General features: G+C 53.6%; 1 protein-coding gene across 1 annotated transcript in view; it reads right to left on the bottom strand.

The window, feature by feature from the left end:
- Positions 1 to 22,361, bottom strand: part of STEAP3 (STEAP3 metalloreductase) — a 40,408-nt gene extending 18,047 nt beyond the window's left edge. Inside the window, exons 1-2 of the mRNA XM_079924430.1 lie at positions 22,345 to 22,361; positions 900 to 1,399 (exon numbers count right to left, since the gene is read on the bottom strand). Of these exons, the coding sequence (XP_079780556.1) occupies positions 900 to 1,379 (480 nt within the window). The 5' untranslated portion in view covers positions 1,380 to 1,399; positions 22,345 to 22,361. The remainder of the gene's footprint in view (positions 1 to 899; positions 1,400 to 22,344) is intronic.
- Between the last annotated feature and the right edge of the window lie 3,221 nt (positions 22,362 to 25,582).

Genomic DNA, 25,582 nt, shown 5'->3' on the forward strand with positions numbered 1-25,582 from the left:
CAAGGCATCTGAGCTGGACTCATTGGTGGAAGTTCTCAAACACATGTGGAGCCTAGCATGCTTCCCTGAGGCAAGTACAGGTTGCCTCTTGGCATTAAAAACCACCTTGTCGGGCCTCCCTGGTGGCGCAGTGGTTGGGAGTCCGCCTGCCGATGCAGGGGACACGGGTTCGTGCCCCGGTCCGGGAAGATCCCACATGCCGCGGAGCGGCTGGGCCCGTGAGCCATGGCCGCTGAGCCTGCGCGTCTGGAGCCTGAGCTCCGCAACGGGAGAGGCCACAGCAGTGAGAGGCCCACGTACCGCAAAAAAACCCCCACAAAAATACAAACAAAAAGACCACCTTGTCTTGGTTAGAGCTCCTCCTGCCAACAACAGTATGCAGCAATGGCTGTTTTCTGGAGCCATTTTCCGCCCTCAGAAAAACCTGCTGTTGACTATGCTGAGAAATCCACACAGTTTTTGGAAGCCCCTGGAATAAATGAGATAAAGTTTGGGACATGCCTGCTTCCTTAGGACCTGGCACATGAGTGTGTTACCTTCGTCTTTCTAAGTCCAATCCTAAAAGCAAAATCTCTCCTCTTCTTGACTCCAAATAGTAAAAAGAAAGCCATCAACCTTTTCCTCCCTGTCTTCTTGGAAATCAAATTACCATAGAAGAAAGAACATGATTTCAGGTTCCTAGGAACTGGGTTCAAATCCCAGCTCACCAAGCTGTGAGACCTAGTGTAAGTTCATTAACATCTCTGAGCCTCAGTTTCCTGCTCTGTAAAATGGAACTTTGCAGGGCTGTGAGATGAGCTGAGATAATGTACATAAAGAGTCTGGTACACCAAGGGCCCTCAATGGAACTTAGCCATTTACATTTATTGTTATGTGACTGGCATTCCTCCAGCACCTACCTGCCTGTTTCCATCCCTTGGGCCAGCCTGCAGGGTCCAGGCAGAGATGACATTGAAGGCCTTGACCACTGTGCAGGTGGGGAAGAGGGAGGCCAGGTACTCAGCATTGGACTCATGGTGCCGAAGGTGCTCCTGCTGTGTGGGGTTGCTCACGTCCACCAGGATCTTGCCGGCCAGCTGGTCACTGAGACCACATAGTGTGGAGTAGTGTTCCCGGAACATAGCCACGAAGATGACCTCTGGGGACCCCACTGCCTCCTCCTGGAGAGTCACTTGTGCTGCTGAGGGGAACAACCCAGCCGTGCGTTTGGGGTTGCGGCTCCCCACCACCACGCTGAAGCCTGAGCCCACCAGGCGTGTGGCCAGGGAGCGGGCAAAGTCCCCGCTGCCCAGGATGCCCACTTTGGGAACCTCCCTGGGGGCCTCGGCAAGGCTGCCGTCACTGTCCACCAGGTGGCGGCTGATGAGTGGCTTGTCCATCTCTCCTGATGTTCTGGTGGCTAGAAGAGAAAACAGGAACTTGATCAGTGGAGGGCTTCTGGACTGCCCCTCCTACCAGCTCCCTCTCTTGTCCGCTGGAGCTGCACGGGGGTCCAACATTCACCCAACAGGGCTTTATGAGTATTAACATGTGCGAGCACGGGGGCACAAGCTGAACAAGACCCAGCCCCTTCCTGAGGAGGACACAGCCTCCAGAAAAGGAGAGGAAAGGACCTCTGCCCTCCACACTCCGTCCTTTGTCCTGAGTTATTTCCTTGGTACAAATCTGCAAGCGTGAGAGTGCTGAGAAAGAAGGGTATGGAATTTCTGTGATCGATGCTACGCAGGGCCATACGTCTTCTCAAAAGGCTTATGTGATGGCCGGTGTTACTACCCAGGAGTGACCCAACCTCAGCATCACTGGGTTTATCCGATTACCAGGAAGGGTAGACATGTTCCTGGGCTTGTTTACATTTTGCATTTTGGGATGGTGTCTCTGATGCTCTTCTTTAAGTAGATGACGAGCAGCTTAAAGGCAGGGACCTCATCTTATTTGACTTTGGATCTCACCATTTGTCCCAAGGCCTGGCACAGAGCTAGTGTTCAATGTTTGCTGAATGAATGAACACTGAAATCCTACTGTCTGAGGGTGGGATTGGAGTGGGACATGACAGTGAATGGGACCCTAAGATTGGGTGGGTGCCCTGGGAGCTCCTTTACTAAGTCTGAGATATGAGGGGACATGGAGGAAACCCTGGACTTGGGCCACGAATTTATAGTAAACTTGGGTGGGAAACTTATTTGTTTTAATGGTCACCAACTTCTAACTGAAAGTTGCTATTTTCTTCAGGTATGAATGTGAGCAGCAACACAGTAGTATTAGCCTACCTGTGAGTTTGTCACCAGTAATGACCCATGTCACATCACAAATTTAATTGTGAAAGAACTCTACAAATACAATTTAAACTCATCATTATTTCAAAATTATGGTACGTGCAACACTTAAATACAGAAAGCAAATATTAACATATCTGAAGGGAAAATAGACAACTTTATAAATAACAGTAGGGGACTTCCCTACCCCACTTTCAACCATGGATGGATCAGACACAAAAATCAACTCAAAATGGATTCAAGACTTAAACTCAAAAAAAAAAAAAAAAAAGGTGAGACCTGAAACTGTATTACTGTCTTAGAAGAAAACACTGGTCTTATCAATGACTGTTTTTGGATTTGACACCAAAAGTACAGGCAACAAAAGTAAAAGCAAACAAGTCTAGTCTGACTTAAGTCAAACTAAAATGTTTTTGCACAGCAAAGGAAATAATCAACAACATGAAAAGGTAACCTATAGAATGGGAGCAAATATTTGTAAACCATATATCCAATAAGGGGTTAATTTCCAAAATATATAAGGAAATCATATAACTCAATAGTTAAAAACCCAAATAATCCAATTAAAAATGCAAAGGAACTGAACAGACATTTTTCTAAGGAAGACATACAAAGTCTGAAGTACTAGAAGTCCTAGCTTGAGCAATCAGACAAGAAAAAGAACAAAGGCATCCAAATTGGTAAGGAAGAAATAAAATTATCTTTGTGGTCAACAAGTATTATAAATGGTCAACAAGTATTATAAAAAGATGCTTATCATCAGGAAAATGTAAATCAAAACCTCACACCTTTTAGGATGACTAGTGTCAAAAAGTCAAAAGATAATAAGTGTTGGCACACATGTAGAGAAAAGGGAACCCTTGTGCGTTGCTGGTGGGAATGTAAATTTGTACAGCCATTATGGAAAACAGCATGGCGGCTCCTCAAAATATTAAAAATAGAACTACCATATGATCCAGCAATCCACTACTGGGTATTCACCCAAAGGAGATAAAATCACTATCTTGAAGAGATCTGCACCCCATGTTTATTGCAGTATAATTCATAGTAGACAAGATAGGGAAACAACCTCAGTGTCTGTTGATGGATGAATGGGTAATGCAAATGTGGTGCATATGTACAATGAAATATTATTCAACCTTAAAAAAGAAGGAAATCCTGACATTTGCATCAACGTAATGAACCTGGAGGACATTACACTAAGTGGAATGGACATTACACTAACAAACGCTGCATGATCCCACTTACATGTGGTTCTGAAAAAGTCAAACTTAGAAGCAGAGAGTGGAAAGAACGGTGACCAGGAGAAAAGGGGAGATGTTGGTCAAAGGGTACAAACTTTCAGTTATAAGATGAGAGATCTAATGAATATTATGGTGACTACGGTTGATAATACTGTATTACATACCTGAAATTTTCTAAGAGAGTAGTTCTCAAGTGTGCCCAACACACACAAAAATGGAAACTATGTGAGGTGACGGATACGCTAATTAGCTTTATTGTGGTAGTTAGTTCACAATGTATATGTATATCAAAATATCACATTGTATACCTTAAATATACACAATTTTATTTGTCTTTCATAACTCGATAAGGGTGGGGGGAAATTAAAAACTAAAATTATAGTAAATAATAGATTCTGTCACTAGATCTTGTGACTTAACATAAAGAATCATGCATGTTACTGTTACACGTCTTTTAAAAATATATTTTAGGGACTGTGTTTCAATATAGTAGGTATTCTTTGTAACCCTATGTAATTTTATGTATGTAAGAAGCGCGTTATTCTGAGCAGAAGTTTAGGGGCTTCACCAGTCTATGAATTCATGGGGGTCCTCGGCATAGGAGGGTTAAGAATTCCTGCCTGGAACCAGTGGAGCTGCAGGGATGGCTTTTTAACACCCTCTTCCCACTTTCCACGGAAGCCTCCTGGCACGTGCTACACACCGGGTGAGGTGGGAGGCACAAGATCTAACACAAGGGGGTGCAGGGGAACCGGGAGGCTGTGTCCTGGCTCTCCCACGAACCAGCTGTGTGTCCTTGGACAAGCCCCTGTGCCTCTCTGGGCCCCAGCTTCCACCTTTGTAAATGGAGGTCACAATCTCTGCTCCGAGATGGCAGACAATGCAATCTTAAAAGGCTTTGAAAACTGACCTGGACGTTTTACAAGGGGGCAGCAGCAGCTCCTAGCTATGGGATGGCCACCACGTGCCAGGCACTGCTGTAGGTGATGTGTGATGCGTTGACGAGTGGCGGTCATCCAGTCCTCACAGAACCCCATGACGTAGGGCCATTATTATCCCCAACTGAAAGAAGACGAAATGGAGGCTCAGAGAGGTTGAGACACCTGCTTCAGGTGGCACAGAGGGGAAGCGGAGGAAGGAAGAATGGGACACAGGTCTGTCGGCCTCTGTAGTCTGAACTTCCCCAAGAGTCTTACTGCCCAGATGGAGGACAGTGACCTGTCCAGCAAGTAGCAGAGCTGGGACCACTCTGGCTAAGAAGAGAGGGTCAGTGTGGAAGCGGACGCAGTGACCGAGAGTCAGGGACACGTGTTGCTGTCCTGCGTCCGCCAAATACAGGCAACTCCCCTAGCGTCTCGCGCCTCTGAAGTGGTTTCAGAGCATCGCCCTGTCCCTATCACAGACACCAGGGACCAGCTGAGCTAAGCCCCTTCAGGGTCATTTTTTGGGGGGACACACAAATGGAGGGGCCATGACCACACAGACATACAAGCACCAGCCAGGGCCTCCACGCTGCTCAGGCCAGGCTGACTGTGGGCTCAGACGGGGATTGCCACTCCCTGAAAAACGGGAAAGAGCGTTTTCTGCCTGGTCTGGGTACAGGATATTTTTCCAAGTGGTGATGATCTATGCTTTGTAGACGCAAATGGGCCTCCCGAGGATCCCCGGAGCCCAGGCTTAGGGTCGTGTGTCCACGGGCTGCCTTAGCACCCGACTGACCGTCGGGTAAGCCTGGGTTCTAGTTCTCACTCTGCCACCTTGGGCCTGTCAGTGCCCCAGTTCCCCAGCTATAAAAGGGAGAGATCACAGTACCTTCCTTATGGGGAGGTTGTAGGAATGAAGCCAATGTGGGTATAGCACTCAGAACAGAGCTCTCGGTATGTCGTAAGCACTGGGTGGATGGCTGTCGGCAATGACGCAGACACTGGTTGCCAGCACTGTCCCAGCAGCGGGGATGAGGCAAAGTAAGGATGTAGAGACCCTGTCAGCACCTCTGCAGCCCTGGGAAGAGGGGCGAGTGGTGACAGGGGCCTTGCAGGTGGCCTCAGACTCCCAGGCCAGAGCCAGGGATTTGGGCCAAGGTAATTGTAAATCCCTCCCCAGGGACTCCAGCCTTCCCTATGGGTCAGTCATGACTGGGACAGATACCCCAGGGCTTTCCCCAGTCCCTGCCTCAGCCACCTGGAGACACCAGTCCTGGGGCAGGTTTTGTCCCTACGGGGAGGGAGAGTCACCACGCTGAGGCCTTCAGGTCGTCTTCACATTTGCTAGCAATTTGGAGGATCCCAAGTAGATCCCCTCCTGGACAGAAGCCTCTCCTCCGGCTTTGCTCTCTCTCTTCTCCCTCCCATCTCCTGGGCAACTACCACGTGCTGAACACTTAGGAACATAAGGATGAACAAGATGTGCTTCCCACTTTCGGATGGTTTATAATCCTGTGCGTGTCGGGTGGCGTGTCCACCCATGAGTGGATGCAGGGAAGGAAGGGATGCGGCTGCCAAAGGGGCAGCCAGGGAGGGCTTCATGGCACACACAGCATCTGCTGGTCCTTGCAGAGCCCCGACTGATTCACAGCCTCACGGCAAACCTGAACCAGCCCAAAGAGAAAGTCAGTGAGACCTGGACTTTGCATCCTGTCCTCGTTTATCTCGAGACTTAGCATCACGACGGGGGGAGGAAGGGTTTGGGGCTGGCACTCAGGGCTCACTGCTGAGAACCTCATTCGGTCCCCTTTTGGGGACCCCAGACGAGGCAGCTGCAGCAGAGGGAAGCCAAGGGCATGGGCCTGACGGCCTGGGGCTGGTCCCAGCTTTGCCCCAAACTGGCCCTGGGACATGAGAGCATCTGGGGACCCTATTAAACATCCCAGACTTATGGTCCTACGGGGCCCTGCTTTTAGCGGCAGGGTAAATGGAAATTAAACGTAAAGCACCTCTAAAGTGCTTGCTACCAAAATTCGATCCTTGGGACAGGAAAACGCCAGGTTGTAACGCCTCCTTCTCCTCCAGCTCGGACGCAGGGACACAGCCACCTGGGCAGAGGTGCTGGGTTCTAATCATAGCCACGCCCATCACTCACTACCCAGGTGCCTCTGCACCTTAGTCCCCTCACGTTTAAAATGCGGACACGAATTGTACCTCTACCATGCCTTGTTGTGAGGATGAAACTAGTTAACGAGAGCTCAGAGCCACCTTTTCTGGCTAGTGCTATGTGTACACGTGCGTGTGTGTGTGTGTGTGTGTGTGTGTGTGTGTGTGTGTGTGTGTATTCTCTGAAGTGCTTCACGGGCCTTTCAAAATTCTTCCACCCTCCCAGTGCCCAGCACAAGGCCTGCTGCTGGCGTGATGCTGGCGAGGGTAGGACAGGTGGTAGAGTCCTGGAGGCCCCAAAGGTCCAGCAGAGTCCTTGTTGACTGTCCATGTGGCCCAAAGGTGAGAGTGCCTAATCCTGGCTGGGCCCTGGCTCCCTGGCTGTTCTATTTACAGATCTGGGGGTGGGGGGAGGAATCCAGCAGCCGCTGGGCTCGGGGGGCCTGCGGCCTGCACACACAAACCTGCCCGTTTCCCCCTCCCAGGTTGCGGACGAAGCAGCACGGAGGCCCGGGTGTGCAGGCACTGGCACCAGCTACAGTTCCCAGTCCTCTCTGGGTCTCTGCCTGCCTTGCCCGGTCTCGCCTCCTTCCCGGCAGGGCCCTGACATGGGCTGTTTGTGGCTGGGAGCCGCGCCTGGCCCACCGGCCTACCTGCCAGCTCCCGTCCACTCTTGGGCAGGCCGGCGGGCCAGGCGTGGCCCCCAGGCACGTGGGCAGGCAGGGCGTGGACAAGCCGCAGCCTGTTCTGCACGGGCAGCATGCAGCCCTTCAGACCCCAGTGGCCGGAGCAGGCCACGGCCGGGAAGGGATCACCATGGAGTTGGGTGTGGGTAGGTGGCGGTGGGGTGACCAGCTGGGCAGCCGGCGGCCGGATGGTCTACAAGCCAACTGGGGTGCCGCCCACCCCCTCCCAGCCAGAGGCTGACTCAGGTAGCACTTCTGGCCTCGGAGACTGACAGAGGAATATGGCCCAGTTCTTGTCCTCAAGCAGCCCACAGTTATCTTCAAACTTTAGTTTTAGATTTTAACATTAAATTTGGGGGACACATTCCTATTACTGCTCTATTTATTTATAAATATATTTAAATATGACTGGTGCACTATAATGTTATATACAGAATAAATCGCATATAAACAAATATAAAGGTAAAGAGATAAGTCTAAAATTTAAACACAGACAGAAGCTCTGAGCTTTCTTCCTGCTCCCAGGGATGACCCCTTACCATCCCTGGGAAGGTCCACACCCTCCTAGACACCTGGGTCCCTGCGGAGTGACAGGCGCCAAGACGCAATTGAACAAGGTCTCCTGAGAGAGGACGCTGCCTTCAGGCAGGGCAGCTGGGCGGCTTCCTGCAGGAGGTGGGCCTGAGCTGAGCCTTGAAGGATGTGAGAGGGAGCCTGGAAAAGCCTTCTAGAAAGAAGAGCCTGTGTGAGCAAAGGCCCAGGGGCCAAAGAGCAGGTGTCCACGGACAGCTTGCGGCCCCGGGGGCAAACTGGTGCGCGCCTACAGCCAGCACCCGGGAGTTGGCAAGCCATAAATGAAAACACAAATTCTTGCCCAGAACTTTTTTTTAAACCTAAAAATTATAGGGATGAAAAGAGTATGGATCCGAGAGGCTGAAACTCTGGGTTCTATCCCGACGATTTCCTCACCAGTAGACACTGGACAAGTTACATCTTCCCCCTAGCTTCATCATCTGTAAAATGACCGAGGGCTGCCCGGCCTCGCTCAGTGAGCATGGGGTAGTTAAGGGCCTGGGGCTTTGCCTGTGGTTGGGGGCTTCCCCGGGTCCTTTGCCTGTTGGCTTCTCTGTGCACCCCTGCGCCGCCCCACTTCCAGTCAGCTTTGGGAGGGTAGATAGAGATCACCATGCTTGTTCCGTGGCCCGACTCCAAAACCCAGCTCTGTGCCTGGCACACTGCAGAAGTTCCGTGCATGTCTGTGGCCAGAGATACACATCACGGGAGCTTACAGCTTCAAACCTTACTCTATTTTGTCCTTTGGGGGCAGAAATCCTTCCAAAATGCAGTGCATATTTCAAGAGAAGGCAGTCAGGTCCTCACCCAGAACCCAGAGATCAACCTGAGCTGCAAGAAGGGATGTTCTTGAGTCTCGTCTTGTTTCCATAGGAAAGTTCTATAGCCTTATATCCTCCCTCATTGTCAGGATATTTATCACAGCTGTCAGCCTGCTGGCCTCTTAATTAAAGCCCTCCCGGGTCCTGCTCACTTGCTGTGGACAAGAAATACAGATAACACACTATCAAGAAAGTGAAAACACAACCCACAGAATGAGAGACCAATTTTACAAATCATATATCTGGTAAGGGACTTGTTTCTAAATATATAAAGAACTCTTACAACTCAATATTAAAAAGACAACCTATATAAAAATGGGCAAAGGATTTGAGTAGACATTTCTCCAACAATATACTAGCTGTCAATAAGCACATAAAAGGATGCTCAACATAACAGCCCCCAGGGAAATGCAAATTAAAACCACGGGATACCTCTTTACACCCACTAGGATGGCTTCATCAAAACAACACAGAGAAGATAAGTGTTGGTGAGGATGTAGAGAAATCAGAACCCTCATCCGCTGCTAGTGGGAAAGTAAAATGGTGTAGCCACCATAGGGAAAAGAGTCTGGAAGCTCCTCAAAACGTTAAACACAGAGTTTCTATATGCCCCAGCAATCCCACTCCTAGGAACATATATAACCTAGAGAAATGAAAGCATATGTACACACAAAAATACGTGCACCCGGGCTTCCCTGGTGGCGCAGTGGTTGAGAATCTGCCTGCCAATGCAGGGGACACGGTTTCGAGCCCTGGTCTGGGAACATCCCACATGCCACGGAGCAACTAGGCCCGTGAGCCACAACTACTGAGCCTGCGCGTCTGGAGCCTGTGCTCTGCAACAAAAGAGACCGCGATAGTGAGAGGCACGCGAACCACGATGAAGAGTGGCCCCCGCTGGCCACAATTAGAGAAAGCCCTCGCACAGAAACGAAGACCCAACACAGCCAAAAAATAAATAAATAAACAAATGTGGGGTTTAAAAAAAAAAAAAAGGTTGGCCCAGTTTAAAAAAAAAAAAAAATAGGTGCACCAATATTCCTAGTAGCACATTCACAATACCCAAAGAGTGGAAACAACACAACGACCGTCAACTGACGGATGCATCAACAACATGTAGTTTATGCACACAATAGAATAATATTCAGTAATGAAAAGGAATGAGGTACTGATACATGCTACAACACGACGAACCCTGAAAATATTACGCTAAATGAAAGCAGCCAGTCACAAAAGGTCACCTATTGTATGATTCCATTTATAGGAAATGCCTAGAAATAGGCAAATCTATAGAAACAGAAAGTAGAAGAGAGGCTGCCAGGGAGTAAGGGGAGAAGGGGTGGGGGAATGGTACAGGGTTTCTTTTTGGAAGGGATGAAAATGTTCTAAAATTGACTGTAGTGGTGGTTGTACAGCTCTGTGCACACACGAAAAACCACTGGTTGTTTACTTTAAATGGATGAATTATATAGCATGTGAATTATAGCTCATTAAAGTTGTTACAGAAAAGCTGAGGGCTTCCCTGGTGGCGCAGTGGTTGAGAGTCCGCCTGCCAGTGCAGGGGACACGGGTTCGTGCCCTGGTCCGGGAAGATCCCACATGCCGCGGAGCGGCTGGGCCCGTGAGCCATGGCCGCTGAGCCTGCGCGTCCGGAGCCTGTGCTCCGCAACGGGAGAGGCCGCAGCAGTCAGAGGCCCGTGTACCGCAAAAAAAAAAAAAAAAAAAAAAAGCTGAGATACCACACAGCCTGTTATTAATGTGTGTAAACTAAGAATAAATATGCTTTGGTGAGAGTTTAAGGACTCTTCAGTGAGCTTAATGCGTGAATTTTGTGACATCAATGCTGGTGATTCTGCAACCTTCCAAAGTTATTTCTTAGCTGTTTTCCAAAATTTGAGGTTTCTAAGCCCCAGGACCTCTAGCAAAGTGAGGCTTATGTTGGTGTAGGGGAGATGGTACCATGGGCTAAACAGCCCTCTTGGCTCCTGAGTGGGCCCTGCAGCTTCTGCCCACACGGCTACTTCTCTGCACTCCACCCCATGCCAACAGACAGCTGTCCTAGAGCCACACTGGACGGCATGCGAGGAAGGGTACTGAGGCCTGCGGCCCACCCTGCCAGCTCCCAGGGTGGGTCAGTGAACAGGACAGATGTGTTCCAGTGAGAGGGGACTGGCAGGCATCTGCTACCCATCCAAGTGGCTGAGGGTTTATATAAAGACATATGGCTAGAAACTGGCACACCACTGCAAATCTGCTTGCGTTAGGTCCGATCCATTCATCTCTCCCCACCAAACGCATTCCCTCCTTAACGAGGCAGCAGATCAGCCCCCGAGAGCCATCACTGGCCATGGGGAAGCTCGTCCAGCAGAATGTGGTCTCGGGAAAACATCTGGATGCTCTGGGTTTACTCAGGATCAGACGCCTTCGTAAACTGCGAGACAGGCCAGCAAGAACCCAGGCAGCTATGGGGTCATAGTTCAGCTGCGTCCCTTATGAGCTGGGTGGCTTTGGCAAGTCACTTTACCCCTCTGAGCCTCAGTTTCCTCATCTGTACAATGGAGCGATGTTACTTACCTGAATGAAATGTAGGAAGGATTAGATGAGATGAGCCAAGTGCCATGGTCTGAGCCCGTTAAAGTCACACAATTTTCAAGACGTTCCTTTCTGCCCAGGAGTTTTAAAAACCTTTGGTCTGTGTAACGCATACATAGAAGCGCCTAAATCAATACACGGTGTTCTCTGCTGAATGGAAAAATTTACTCTGAAATTTTCTAAAAATAAGCTCTGAGATAACGGTCTGGGGATCTGCACACATTTCTCACCAAGACAACTGGAGGAAAAGACTTGCTACTCTTTGGGACTCGGGAAGAGCTAAGAAGAGGGGGGCAGTAGAGCAGGGAGGGGTATAGTAGGAAGAGGCTGGTGGTCAGGGGCAGGGCACCAGGGTGGTCTGGGACTGGGCAGTGAGCCCTCTAGGGGTTGCTAGTCCCAACACCGGGCTCCCTAATGGCTCCTCATGCCATTGAGGTCCCCGGCCACCCTTCCTCACCAGCATCCCCAGCTCCTGGATCAAACCCTACTAGCTGCCTCTCTGCCTTCCCACCCGTTGAGAACAGCCCTTTCCCACTGACAGTATTTCTCTCCTTCCTGCCTGCCTCCTCCCCGGACTCCAAGTTCCTTGGGGGCGAGAAAAGAGTGAAACTCCCTTCTGTAATCCCAGCACTTAGCCCAGGGCCATTAGGTCAAGCCTGAGCTACACTGGAGTCATCTGGTGGGCCTGTTAAAACATACTGCTGGGCTGCAGCCCCAGGATTTCTTTTTTTTTTTTTTTTTGCGGTACGCGGGCCTCTCACTGTCGTGGCCTCTCCCGTTGCGGAGTACAGGCTCCGGACACGCAGGCTCAGCGGCCATGGCTCACGGGCCCAGCCGCTCCGCGGCATGTGGGATCCTCCCGGACCGGGGCACGAACCCGTGTCCCCTGCGTTGGCAGGTGGACTCTCAACCACTGCGCCACCAGGGAAGCCCTTCCTCAGGATTTCTGATGCTGCCGGTCATAGGACCCCCGGCTGAAAATCACTGCAGTAGATGTTCACAAAAGGTCTATGTGAGGGGTGAGTGAATTAATGCATCACTTCTCTAATTCTTATAGTCGGGCCCAGCTCTCCATAAAGCCCTCCCTGACCCACAGGGCCCCTGGTATCAGTATCTCCCCTTATGTTCCTCTTGGTCTTGAGGGTCAGGTGTGTGTGCCCCATTGCTGCACACCCTGGCCTCCCAAAGCTGGCTCCTTCTGGTAAGGAGAAGGTGGTCCAGGCCATGGCGGCATTGCCCACTCAGCCAACGAGGCAAACCCTCCAGGAGAATCGCTCCCACGGTCCCCTCCCCTCCTGTACGTGGGTCACCAGGCCCACTGCAGGCTGAGGGTGAAGGGAGTAGTAGAACTGGGAGACCACACAGATCCTGGGGACCCAGGAGCCCCCAACACAACAACTGGGGTGATTATCCCAGAGTACGAGTTTCCTGGATGACCTAGAATTCAGACGGCCTGACACCATATTCATGACTTCCTTTCACTAAGATTTAATAGCCAGGCCTGGAGCAAGTGCTCACGGGCACAGAGGCAGGAGGGTGGTCAGTGCTGGTTGCGAGGGGGAGGGAGTCGGTGGTCAGCGCCAAGACCAGGGGCGCAAAGCGGGAAGATGCTAGGGTCCCCATGCTGCCCAACCCCAGGGGCGTGATTTACACTGTGATCCGTGTGAACAGGGCCCTCTGGAGACGTACAGTGCACAGCCTGTACAGTTTGATGCAAAGGTTGGTCCTGCCAATGCTCGTCTGAAAAATCTCCTCATTTGTTACTCCCTGAGTACCTGTACCCAGCAGGTGTTCTGGCAGGTGGCTAGAAGACGGCTTGTCCTCTCGGGACTCTTAGGGGAAAGGCCAGCTACACCCCGCAGCTAAGAGAGAAGTGCTTGCAAGAGGGCATGCCCAGCTCTGCGGCAGCCAGGGAGGAATGCCTGTCTCTGCCCAGGGAGGTCGGGGCGCTGGCGTGTGGAAGCAGCCAGATCCCTGGACCCCTTAATCCCACCAGGCTAGAGGCTGTCGGCAGTGGCCGCTGAACCTGCAGCCTTAGCACCTGGGGTTGGGTGGCTTCTTGCTTTCCAGGGACACCCGCTGCTGCAACCCGTGGGACCAGATGGGTCTCATGGGATGTTGCTGTCCCCACCTTCCCCCTTGCCGTGGCGTAAATCTGCGGATTCAGCAATGGGCACCCTGCTCCCGGTGAGGCTGGTGGACGGGAAAGGGGCAGAGGCAGGCAGCCGAGCCAGAGAGAGGCAGCTCCCGGGGCTCCTGCCGAGGAGTTCAGCCCGCCTCACGTGGCCAGTTTCTTGGGTTGCGGAGCCTAGGCTTCCCCAGCTCCGCCCTGCGGATGGGTCACCTTTTCCAGGTGGCCTCCGCACTCCTGTCACATTACCACTGACTGCACACACCGGTTCACTCATCTGTCACCCCGCCAGACTGGGGGCCACTTCCAACTCATTTCTGTGTCTCTAGCATCCAGCCTGGGGCCTGGCACCATGTAGGTGCTCGATCAATGTTTGTGGCTTGAATGACTTAACTGCTAGATTCTGTGCCTGAGGGCAGAGTGCGCTTGAGTGAGTCCTGGCTGTTATCTCCAGAACCTAGCCGGGGTCCTCCTGCACCCAGTGGGGATTCAATCATACAATGCGTTTCGAGTCCCTCCGGTAGCCTGGCCATACTGTTAGAACTGGCCAGACATTTCACTATTTGATGAACTTTGTAACACAGACCAATGCACAGCTGTGCTTAAACACTGCAAACAAACAGAATAACACAAATGCAGCTTAGCTTATGCAACTCTGGCAAAAGTAGGAAATCAAACCCCATAGCCGAGGCACATCAGGGTGCAGCCTGGTAAGTGCATACCCAGGGAAGGAGGCTTCAGGGATGCTGGGTCGATGGCTCCAGGGCCCAATGAGCCTCTGAGCCAGGGGGTAGAGCGGTCTGCCCAGTCTCCATCAGGGAGAAGCGTCTGGGGCAGGTGAGGCCCAGCTGCGGCTTCCGGCAGATGGCCTCCGTGGCTTTTCCCAACCAAGGCCCGCCTGATCTATAGTCTCGACTCTGGCCATCCCCCCTTATGCTTCCCCCCCCCCCCCCGCTCAAGTCATAGATTTAATCTCTGTGCCTGGAAATTCCTTTTCCTCCAAAGGACAAAATTCACAGTGCAGCAGAAAGGCCACTCCTCTGTGAAGTCCTCACCCTACCTCCCCTTCAAGGCAGGATGAATGCCCCTCCCCTAGTTCCCTTGGCTCTCTGCAGCACAGGTAACAGGATGGAACCAGCACACGATGGCAGGTACTTTCCTTAGTACCTACTTGGACTTAGAGGTCCAAGGGGTGGATGGCGGTGGGGTCCCTAGCCCCCTTTAATCTCCGTCACCCCTCCCTATGCGCTAATGTTAGTATGAAAACGAATACCCTTGGTATGAATAATTTACATTTCCCAGTCAGGTAAAGTGAATAACACCTTCTACAAAATCGTTCCCATTTTATAGATCTGAAACAGACAATCTAAGTAAAAAGCCGGCTACTTGCTATGCAAATAGAAGCAGCTTTCAGGGAAGTCCCCTAGTTCCCCCTTCCCTCCACGTGACTGGCCCTGAAGCCACATCATGGAGAAATCCCGGGACTCCCCGGGGCTCTGAGGTTCGCCTGCCCTCCCCTACCGGGATGCAGCTGGGAGGTCACATCCCGGCACCCAACTAGTGCCTGGCAGCTGCCACATCACCGTCGATCAGGAGTCAAAGAAGAGGACTTACCGTGAGGCGGGGCCCGACTCAAACGGCGGGGAGACTCTGACTGTGGACTTGTACACTCAGGGGATCATTACTTCCATTTTACAGATGAGAAAACTGAGGTTGAGGCCCCACTGTTGGCTCTTGCCCTAGTCCCGTCCAGTCCCTGCATTCAAGCTGCCTCTGGGGCAGTGAGGCTGGGCAGCTCGTGGTCGTGGGCATGAGTCGTAGCCGGTTACCTGATCTACGTGGGGCTCTGAGGTGGTCTTGGCTTCCTTGTGGTTCTCCCTCTGCCCTGCTGAGCTGCCCAAATTCATACTTTCCAGCCTCTCGTTCTCAGGCTGTATCTGCAAATCTGGGGCTGCCCTCTTCTCCTAGATTCTAAACCAAGGCAGTGCAGGCCCTCCCTCGCTGATCTCAGATGAATGGGTCCAGGGGGCAAGAAGGAGGTGCTACCTGAGTCCAGGTGCCCCTCACACACACACACCCTCCCCGCCGACAGCCGACTTGAGGGGAGACAGCATAGAAGATGCCAGTCTCAAATCCAGGTTTAAAAGCTGGGTCATAGCCACACACATCTTAATTGGTGCATTTCTGTTTTCTCTGTGGGCATTTTGCCTTTCTGATGGACTCTTACAAACATTTTACTGTTACATTTCTTGTAATACTGCCTGGAATCGTTATTTAGACATCATTAAAAAATCATTACAGTTTTAAAAAGAAGGCTGAGGAGCTCCTACAAAAGAGAATACGAGAAGCACGGGTGCGTACACGCTCATACAAGCCTGTACACACACAGATACACGCATGTGCAAGTTTGCTTGGACAGAAAAGAGGTTTATCACCACACCGCTTGCAAAATAGAAGTGAATGAATAATTTTTAGGGCTTTATACAGACACTTAGATTTTTGAAACATTCTAGAAAAATCCGGTTTGATTACTTACACTAGTCGTTCTCTGATAAACCAACCCAGAAGTGGTTACCGATAAGTAAAATTTACAATTCCCCAATGGACCTGCCTTCCACAGAAATACATCATAAACATGAACCTTTTTTTTTTTGTAACACACCAGAACCCGCAAAGCTCTTGTTCTCATTAACTGAAGGCACTGTGTGTGATAAATCCTTAAACCCCTTATTCTGAAAAGGTTCCTGACTTAACGTGCACGTGATAAGATCTCCCATCTTGGCAAGAACTTCACCAGACTGTGCTCTTTGGTGCCAGTTGCCAAACGGGGGCTCCCTGAGGTGCCGGGGTCCACGTAAGCAGGCCAGGGGCTCGTGGGGCTGGAGGGAGGGGCCCACACACTGCCCAGGCCACCTTGGCTCTCACCGGACTCACCCACGACAGGCTGACGTGAGGGTCTGAAGCATGGGTCCTTGACAGCCCCACTGTGATCTGGCCACCCGTTCCTGCTGGGGTCTCCCTCTGACCTGCGAGCAGCCTGACTTTGGTTTTGAAGACAGGAGGATGCTGAGGAGGCGTGGGACCTGCCACGGGCCAGGCTGCCGGCCCCCTCAACCTGCACTCCAGTCCCTGGCTGCAGGGAGTGGATGGGGTAGTGACTGATGCTCGGTTTCAGAGTGCACTGCGGGAGAGTGGCTCTGTCTTCATGCTTCCTGTTTAGGGAGGAAACCTCACTGGTGGTAATCAGTGGCTCAGAGTCAAGTCTCTTTGCTACAGGAACTGAGGCGGGACAGACAGCAGAACCCAGGATACATAAAATGAATAAACGTCATCCACTGCAGGGCGGACTGCCTCACCACAGGGCTGTGTGTGTGTGTGTGTGTGTGTGAGAGAGAGAGAGAGAGAGAGAGAAGGAGAAGGAGAAAGAGAAAGAGAAAGAGAGGGACGCCTTTACTTCTCGGATACAAAGCCGAACGTAATGGCTGCAGACAATGGCAATCTACCAGTTGCTGGGTGGGTGACGCATTGCAATCACTGTGGCTGTCACTGGCTTAGTGATAACTCGTTACGTTTTGTACCAGCAAAGGCTTCACAGTCGTCTTTACTTGCTAGTCTGTGCCCATGGTGCGGAGAAAGACAGACAGACAGGAGGACCCACAGAAAGACAACCCCGTTCGGAGGGCAAAGCATGGATGGGGTGGGCCTGCCCGTGCCGGTGACCCTGCTCTGCCAGCGACCCTGGAGGCCACACCAACAGCACAGAGGGAGGCTAGAGGTTTGGAGGCTTTCGTATCATTGAAGTTAATTATGCCAAGTTCAGTCTCACGACAGGTGTATTTGATTGTTTTCAACTGGTTGGAAAACTGGCGATCTTGGGAAACTAGCTCTGAGTAAGCCTGGGCATCCGGGCCTTTGATGACCAGAATACATCACCCTGGGCTCCTGACAGGTTTACTCTTATTACCAGCAACAGATCAGGGCCTGCACGGTTCTCCGCTGTGGCTCCTAGGACCTGTCACTTCTACTCGAGCGCACCCGCCTGTGGGCAGGGGCATTCTGGCATCTTCTGTAGTCCAGCCTAGGCCAGCATGTGCAGACCGACTTTCCCCTACTCAGCTCACCCTGCCTCCTTCAGTCCCCGCTGCCCCCCACTTCTGCCAGGGCTGCAGCCTCCACCTGAAGTCCTGACAGCCTCATGGCCATCCAAATGCCCCTTCCCTAAAGACCCAGCCTGGGCCCTTGGGCCTGCCAGGTACCTCCCAGCCCCCCAGAGTTCTGAAACCCTCTCCCCCGCTCTGAATACAGAGGCAGCTGTTCAGGTGGGAGATCTAGTTAGACAGACCTAGGTGTGAATTCAGGTTTGGCCGTGTACCAGCAGTGTGACCTTGGGCAGGCTATTTTCCTCCTCTGTTCTGATGGTTAAGTGAGACAGCGAACATGAAAGCCCCAAACCCACATCTTAGCGTTGCTCTTACTTACGCATGTCCTGCGTTCCACTGTGGGCCACCGGCCACAGGCAGCCCTGGCCTCTTCTCCCTCTGCCGCCTGGTAGCATTCTGCATCTTCACTCAGCTTCCCAATTGACTACAAGCTCCCTGAGGGCTCTCCACTCCTGTGTACCTACCCAGCCCCCAGCCTCAGTGAGGCTGGTAGACGCCTGCGGGCTGGGGGCTCTCGGCAGTGCTCTAGAACAGTGAACACCAAATCGCCCAGGAGTTTCGGCAGCGGACTTCTGGGCAGCTCTGTGCGTGGAGCCGCTGCCTGATGCAGTAGTTGGGGTGGGCTCAGCACGCTCTGTTCCCATCAGAGCTACCGGGTGGTCTCCTAGCCCCTTGGAGAAGCTGCACAGTCAGGAAACCGCACTTCCTTCTGAAAGCAAACCCGCCAGGTATGAGCAGACAGGATGTCCTGGCACACCCCCATGGCTCCAGCTGTGATGTCCTGTCCCCTGGGGTTCTCCCTGAGCTCCCCCCAATCTTGGGATGCCCCCTCTCCCCTCGCTTGCCACACATAGCCACCCCGGATCAGAATGTTCAAGAAGAGTTGTAGCAAAAGTTACGGGAGGACAAAAGGCAGCCAAGCCAGAACTCACAAAGCAGTCAGGTCTCCAGCCTCCAGGCTTCTAATCCAGCAACACCAGGAGGGCGGGGCTTCCCCGATGGAACGCCCTGAGCCCCCGTCACAACCCTTGGCCACCTGGCCCGGCACGTCTTGCTTTCTTCCCTTCCAGTTCCAGGCGCCACCTGACTTCCAGCCAGAGTGGAGCCATCTCCGCAGACCAGCCGCAAAGGGCGTGCGTTCCCTGACCTGCAGCGGCGGCTCAGGCCGCGTCCAGTGCGTTACCGACCCAGGTACACGTCCGACTGGGCGCCCGGGCTCAGCACAGGCCCCTTGGATCCCAAAAGGCCCGTTTGGGTGACTCCACAGGCCCTGCGTTTGGCCGTCCTGTCTTTGCGCAGACTCCCCCTGGGGGGCCCGTCTCACAGGGCCACCTGAAGCCCCCTAACAGCCTCAGCTGTGAGCCCTGAGTCATTCAGCTTCAGAGAGACCTTCACCCCGACTGCAGGGCATGCTGTCACCCTCCCAAGCCCGCCAGTCAAATCACAGGCCTACCCTTCCCACAGCCTGACGGCCACCATAGGCATCGGACGATCCAGTAACGGGAACGGTCCTCCCGTCACAGACCCGGCACACCGGCTCTGGGAAACCTGCTGTCTACACGTGAACCAAGAAAGCTTAGGCCCACTCCCCGTGGAAAGCTTAGGAAGCCCATTCACCAGTCCCTAAATTCCTCTCCATTTGCCTGTGACTGATTTGATAGTCTTGGGGCTGCATTTTTCACCGTTTAATCTCCTAATTCGAGAGCTCCAAAAGGCTTAAAACTGTGCTGTGCTCCGACCCCACCTGGCTCTCGTTAAGCAGAAGAGGGAACAAGGAGTAAGTTACTGCCTGATTGTAGGACAATCAGGGCTCACCCGTCGCACATTCTGCCCGGTGACTGTGGTGACCGATGAGGACAGACTGATTGGAAAGAGTAATTCTCTAGTGACAGTTTTCCGCACCTGAGGAGGAGGGAAACATTTTGCTCTGGGTTGGAGTGCCAATGCAGGGGTTTAGGATCCTGCATAAATTAGCAGCCACCGATCCCACCCTGACAGCAGGCACAGCGGTCAATACCTCCAGCTAGGCGGGAGCCGTCTCCGCTTTGGAATCCTGACTGGCATTAGCTGTGGGACCTGGGCCTCAGCTGCCCCACTTGTATTCAGACATAAGTGGAGGGCGTGGGTTTTCGTGGGATGATAAATGGCAATGGACACTCATCCTGCCAGAAGCGGGACTCGGCCAGGTCCTGAGTGCCTGGCACCAAGTCAGTGCTCAGTAAATGCTGAAAGAATAAACGATGAGGCAGAATTTGGACAAGCATAGAGTTAGCGGTTAGGAGCACAAATCTGGGCTCAAAAGAATGGAGTCTCGTGTTCTTGGGAAAGTTACATGGCTGGGAGAACAGCACCGTCTACTTCGTAAGAGAGTCGGAAGGTTTCAGTGTGCTCACACACATAACATGCTTGGCGTGTGGGAAGCGGGACGTTCAGTGATGGTGACAATTGCCGTTTCAGGTGTGAAGGAAGAGGTGCTCACGGCACGCCAAGGATGTGAAGGGCTGACATGCAGAGGTCTGGGAACAGCGGGGCAGGTTGGACGGGGAGGTGGGTCCAGCTGCAGCGAGCAGGCAGAAGGAAGTCAGACTTGAAAATCACCTAGAGCGCCCTGTCCCCTCAACCCTTGCCTCCCCACCTCCAAGTTCTGTAATCTCCACAGCTCCCAAATTGAGGCCTGGGCCCGAGGTCAGGTCTGCAACAGAGAAGGGGAGCATGGAGGCCACGCTCTAGTGAGCTGAGGGATTCAGAGCAGAAGACCAATAAGCCTGGAAGGTCCCCAGCTGACTTCAACACAAACTCTGGGGGAAGGGGGAGGGATCTGATATTTACTGCACTCCTAAAACCCAGCACTTCACACAGTGCACATACACCACCCCCGGCAGGCATTATTGTTCCTGTTTTACAGGAAGATTATGTCCCAAGCCCTTAGCAAGTTTTTGTAGACGAAGCAGGTTCAGAGAACTGAGGACTTGGCCAAGGCCACATGGTAAAGAGCTGTGATTCAGACTTGGGGGTCCACCTGACTGCAAAGCCAGGTGCCCTCCCCTGCAGGCAGCCTCTCCACTGCTCAGGTGTGCGGCTTGGGCTTTAGTCCTTAAATTTCCCTTTTCAACTACCTGAAGCCCTGCCCAATACTCTGAGACGTCCAGCGAGGGAAGGGCCCTGAGTTAAGGACGGGAAACTTGAAGGGGAGAGGAATTTACCTGTTCGGCATCTCTAGGCTGGAGAGGGCACACCTGTGGTCCCCGTGTGACCAGGCCTGGTCCTGGGGAGCTCAGCGGGCTTGGGGCTGGCTGTCCAACCCTCTAGTGAACAAATGGCCCGGCCTGAGCTCCCTGCGAGCTCTGAGGCCAGGGTCACCCCATGCCAACTCCAGGCCTTCCTCCCCCAGGCCTGGCTGAGGCTACCTGTCCACCATTCAAGGCCTCCTTCGGGGAAACCTTTCTACCCCAGTGATAGCCCCTGCCCCACTAGGTCCATTCATCCATCAGACATTGATTAAACACCTGCTCCAAGGCGACCCCTCTGCCTGCCATTGTGGATAAAGTGGGAATAGAGATGAGTCAGATACAGTGCCAGCCCTCCAGGCACCCCTGACTGGATGTAGGAGGGGTTCACTCTGCAGAATTGGATTCAGCCAGCTGTGGGTAGGACCTAGGCACCTGTATTTTTTTTTTTTTTAAGAAACCATGCAGGTGACTGAAGGGGCACACCCAGGTGAGACTCTTTGGTCATGTGGCTATTCTGACCCCCACTACTGCATCCTTCAGGCTGCCACAATCCTCTGAGAACATGGCCTGTCTCTTCTCCCACTAGCAGGCTCCTCTGGGCTCTCAAGTCAGATAAATCCTACTTTTGCAACTTGCTACCCGGGTATCCTTGCAAAATACCCATGCTCTCTGAGGCTCAGTTTCCCCGTCTTAAACGAGATAATAGGTGCCTTCCTATGCTGAGGATTAACTGGGATATTGTGTGCAAAGCAAGATGTCTGGCACAGATGAGCGCACAATAAATGTCTGCTATTAATTATATCATCACTGCACTCTGATGGACAGAAATATTTCCCTGTGGGTATTTCCAGAATCCCTACTTCTGGAGCTGGAGAGGCGGCCCTGGAAACCCGCGAGGCCTCTCCGCGGCGTCCTCTGCCGGGGCTCCAACGAGACCTGTCTGCATTTTCCCCGTGGACCCAGCCTCCTGGCCCTCAAAGGAAATATCAGCTTGTCGTACCCTCCCCTTCACCTATCCAGAGTGAACAAAGTTCCAACCACACCTCTCTGGGCAGCCTGCCCCCGATTTCGGGGAAACGGGCAAGGGAAATGGGGTAAGTCTGCCAGGCTCCGCGGGCAGAGCACACTGGTGCGTCCAGCCGCCTCCCGATCAAGGTCGGGAGCCCCCGCCCCTGCCGCCTGCCTAGCCCGCCCACCGCTCCCCCCCTCCTCGGAGACCGCGGGCCCGGAGCTGCGGGGAACCGGGGGCCGGAGGACTTGGCGGGTCCGCGGGCTGGGGCGCGAGAGGCAGCAGCCCGGGGGCTTAGCGTGGCCCCTTCAGTCTGGCCCCCGGCGCAGGCCGGCCAGAGTGGCGCCTGAGGTTTGCGTCCCTGGGGAAGGAAGGCGCCCACGGAGTGGGGGACCCAGGACCCGGGTTCGCTGCCGCCGGGCACACGTGGCTCGGTCCCAGCGGCCCAGGTCTCCAGCACGCGCGCGGCGGCGCGCGACGAGGGCGCTCCGGGGCGGGCTCCGGGGCGGGGGGCGAGCGGGCGACGGGTCACTCACCTCTCAGGCCCGCCGCTCGGAGCAGCGGCGGCGGCAGAAGGTCCGCGGCGGAGGCGCTGGCGCTGCCCGGAGGCTCCTCCTCTCCCCCCGCCCCGCCTGCCCGCGGGGCCGGACCTGCGGGGGAGGTGGCCGCCCGCCAGGCCGCTGCTGCTTATCCGGCTCGGCCGCCTCCCCCGGGGCCACAATCGGAGAGCCGCAGGGTCCTCGGGCGGCAGGCACCAACGATCCTCCGCCCCTCAGCCCCTGGCCTGAGCTTGGGACACGTGTTGATCGGCGCCCCCTTCCCCGATTTAAAGGGTGCAGAACTCCCGGACCAACTCTTAACCGGGACAAGGGGGGCGTGTGGAGGCCAGGGTAACTTCTGGAACCCACTCGCTCCCTTCACCTGAGGGACATCTCAAATCCACGTCCATTGTATAACCGAGGTTGAGTGGCAGGCCAAGTTCACACAGGTGGCAAGAGAGTCACCAGAGTCAACCTGGCTTCCTCCCTTCCTTCCTTCCTGCAAGGGGAGCAGGCAGTACAGGCCCCCCCTGGACGAGGCTGCATCCCGGCCTTTGGTTCCTTGTTTCTCCTCTGTCCCTTGTCTACCCTTAGGACAGAACTCTGACCCTCCTGAAGTCCTCAGTTTCAGGTCCTGGGAGCTGGTGGAGGGCCCTTAGGAGCTTGTCTCTATGTCTAGACTTCCTGGGCTTCAAACCACCCCTCTGCCCCTGAGAAAGATGACCTCCGGCCCTGGGCACTGTCCTCCCCTCCCCCATGCTAGTGGCATCCCGCACAGCAGTGAGTCAGGTGCAAGTTAAGGATATCTTTTGGGTACCTTTCTAGAGGTGTGTGCCTTCACCTGAAGCCCTTTCTCACCTACAACCTCACATCATGTGCTGCTGACAGCTCTACCTCCCCCTTTTACAGGTGAGGACATGGGGACCCCGATGGTTGTAGGGCACCAATGTCACTCATCTTCTGGGAGGCTGACGGGGGGTTACCTGAGTCCTGTGACTCTTTCTGGATTATTCCTGTAGTACATATTCCGCCAGCCCTTGATAAAGAGCTTCAAATTACTCCAGGATAACAACCTGTTCTGGAGAGATAAGTCCTAGGGAGGGGTTATCTGATCCCCGAGACCAGAGAGGCAGGGGGCTGGGCCTCGGGAATGGCCTCACAGCTAGACCACAATGGGGGAGGGGCAGACCTGGCGGGGTGGTGGCGTGAGGGGCCTCTCCTCCATCCTCCGACCCTGTGGAGACCCACCCATGAGCATCCAATGCTTCCTCACTTCCACAGGTTTCCTCCTGCCTAAAATACCTTCCTTCCCCAGCTCGCTGCTCTGCCGGGCCCCAAGGCCCAGGTCTGCTCCCACCTCCTTCGGTGACCCTCCTGCCCCACCCTGCCCCGGGACCTCTCTGAGCTCCTGTGGCAGTTCTCATAGGTCTTCATGCATTCCACACTCAGGGAACCCCACCATACCAGTGTTCCAGGTGCTGGGGACACAGATGCCCCATGCCTGGTTCTGGCCCTTGGATGGCAAGTTGCCTCTGCAGTGGGTTGTAGACTTTGGGGAGACAAGAATGAGCGCCTAGCCCTCTTTGGTGCCCTTAGCATGGTGCCCCGCACATAGTAGGTACTCTTTAAGTATCTGCTCTGGCTTATGGGGGAGTCTCTGAGCACCCTTCCTGCAACTCCAAAGGGAGGCACAAGGAGATAAAGCTTGGGAAATGGAGACACTGAGAGGTCTTCCAGCATTCTCAAAGGATCTGTCCAGAATCCTTCCAAAGAGACCTGGTGGGCCTCTGAGGGGCTCCCAATGAGTTGGAGAGCGAGCTGAAGGCTGGAGTGGCAGAGAAGCACCAAGGAATGTCCTAGTAGAGCATGAACTTCTGCAAGAGAACAATCAGGGCCTTGAAAGCCACAGCGAGGGAGGGAGGTGAACACCTGCTGAGGCCAAGCACTGTTGGGCCCAAGCACGCCGTTGGGCTTTGGTGCTTTGCCTGTCTGTCTCCCTATCTCGCCTGGCATAGGGCCTGGTAAGGGTGAGAGCTCAATACATGTTTCCCGGGGCCAAACTCCTGGGAGGCAGACGAGCCCTCTGCTGAGCAGGGAGGGAGAGTGGCACCGACACTGGTTGAGCACTTCCTCTGTGCCAGACTCGTGTCCTTGGCCAGGCCAAGGGCAGAGCATTTGGAGCCATCTTTCTGAGACATTTGTCAGATCATGTTACTCCTCGGCTCAAAACCTGCCCTGGCTCCCTGGTCTCTCGGAGTCAAAGCAAAGTCCTGGTAATGGCGACCAGGCCCAGTGGGACCTTGTGTCCGGTTCCCCTCTCTCTGCTCTCTCAGCCCTGCGGCGCTGGCCTTTTCCCTCCCTCCTCTGGAGCCTTGCAGAATAACACCACCTCCACGAGACCCACGCCCCAATCATCCCCATCCGTCATCTGTGTACCCTGCCCTGTTTCGTTTCTTTTCACTCAGCCTTTTTTCCTTCGAACACACTATAAGACACACCTTCTCTGTTTGCTGTGTATTAACTGTCTGCCCCCACAGAAACGCGAGCTCCCCCAGGGAAGGGAGTTTTATCTGCTTCCTTCACGTCTGTGTTCCCAGTGCGTGGATCAGAACCTGGCACAGTGCTCTGTAAATAGCTGTTGAATGAATGCACTGCCATTCTCAACCTTCTGCATCTCCCAGCATCTCTGGGAAGCTGCCCCAGGGCTCCTGCCCACCTCTGGTCTCCCCCCTTGCTTGCCCCAGAGCTAGCCCACTGCAGGCACACAGGAGGCGCTCAGTACACGCACTGGTGGATATCTGGACCGGGAGCCCCTGGGTGTCAGTCTCCTGAGATTGCCCTTTTTCCTGAAGACAAGGCTACTCCTTTGGCTAAGAAAATGAGAGTATTCAGGAAGAGAATCTAGATTCGTCTCCTACTTGGGCCAGAGAGAAGGACGGAAGCTCCGCTTCTTGGATTGATCCCGCACTTGTAAGCTGAGACAGAGCACATCCATTTCACAAAATAAATACTCTAAATGACTACTAAATCAAGATGGTCACGAGTGCTGGATGTATTCTGACAGCCTGGCTGGGAGCCAGGCGACCTGAACCTAGCCCTGCCCAGGCCGGGCTGTGGGCCCAGGGAAGGTGCCCTGGCCTCCACTGCCCAGCCCAGGCCAGGTAAGACTCCTCCGACCAAGCGTCTGGGCACAGGGAGCTGCTTCTTCCTGTGAAGGACGGAGAGGGGCTGCGGC

Source organism: Stenella coeruleoalba (assembly GCF_951394435.1).
Source record: "Stenella coeruleoalba genome assembly, chromosome: 6".
In the NCBI taxonomy this organism is placed as follows: Eukaryota; Metazoa; Chordata; class Mammalia; order Artiodactyla; family Delphinidae; genus Stenella; species Stenella coeruleoalba.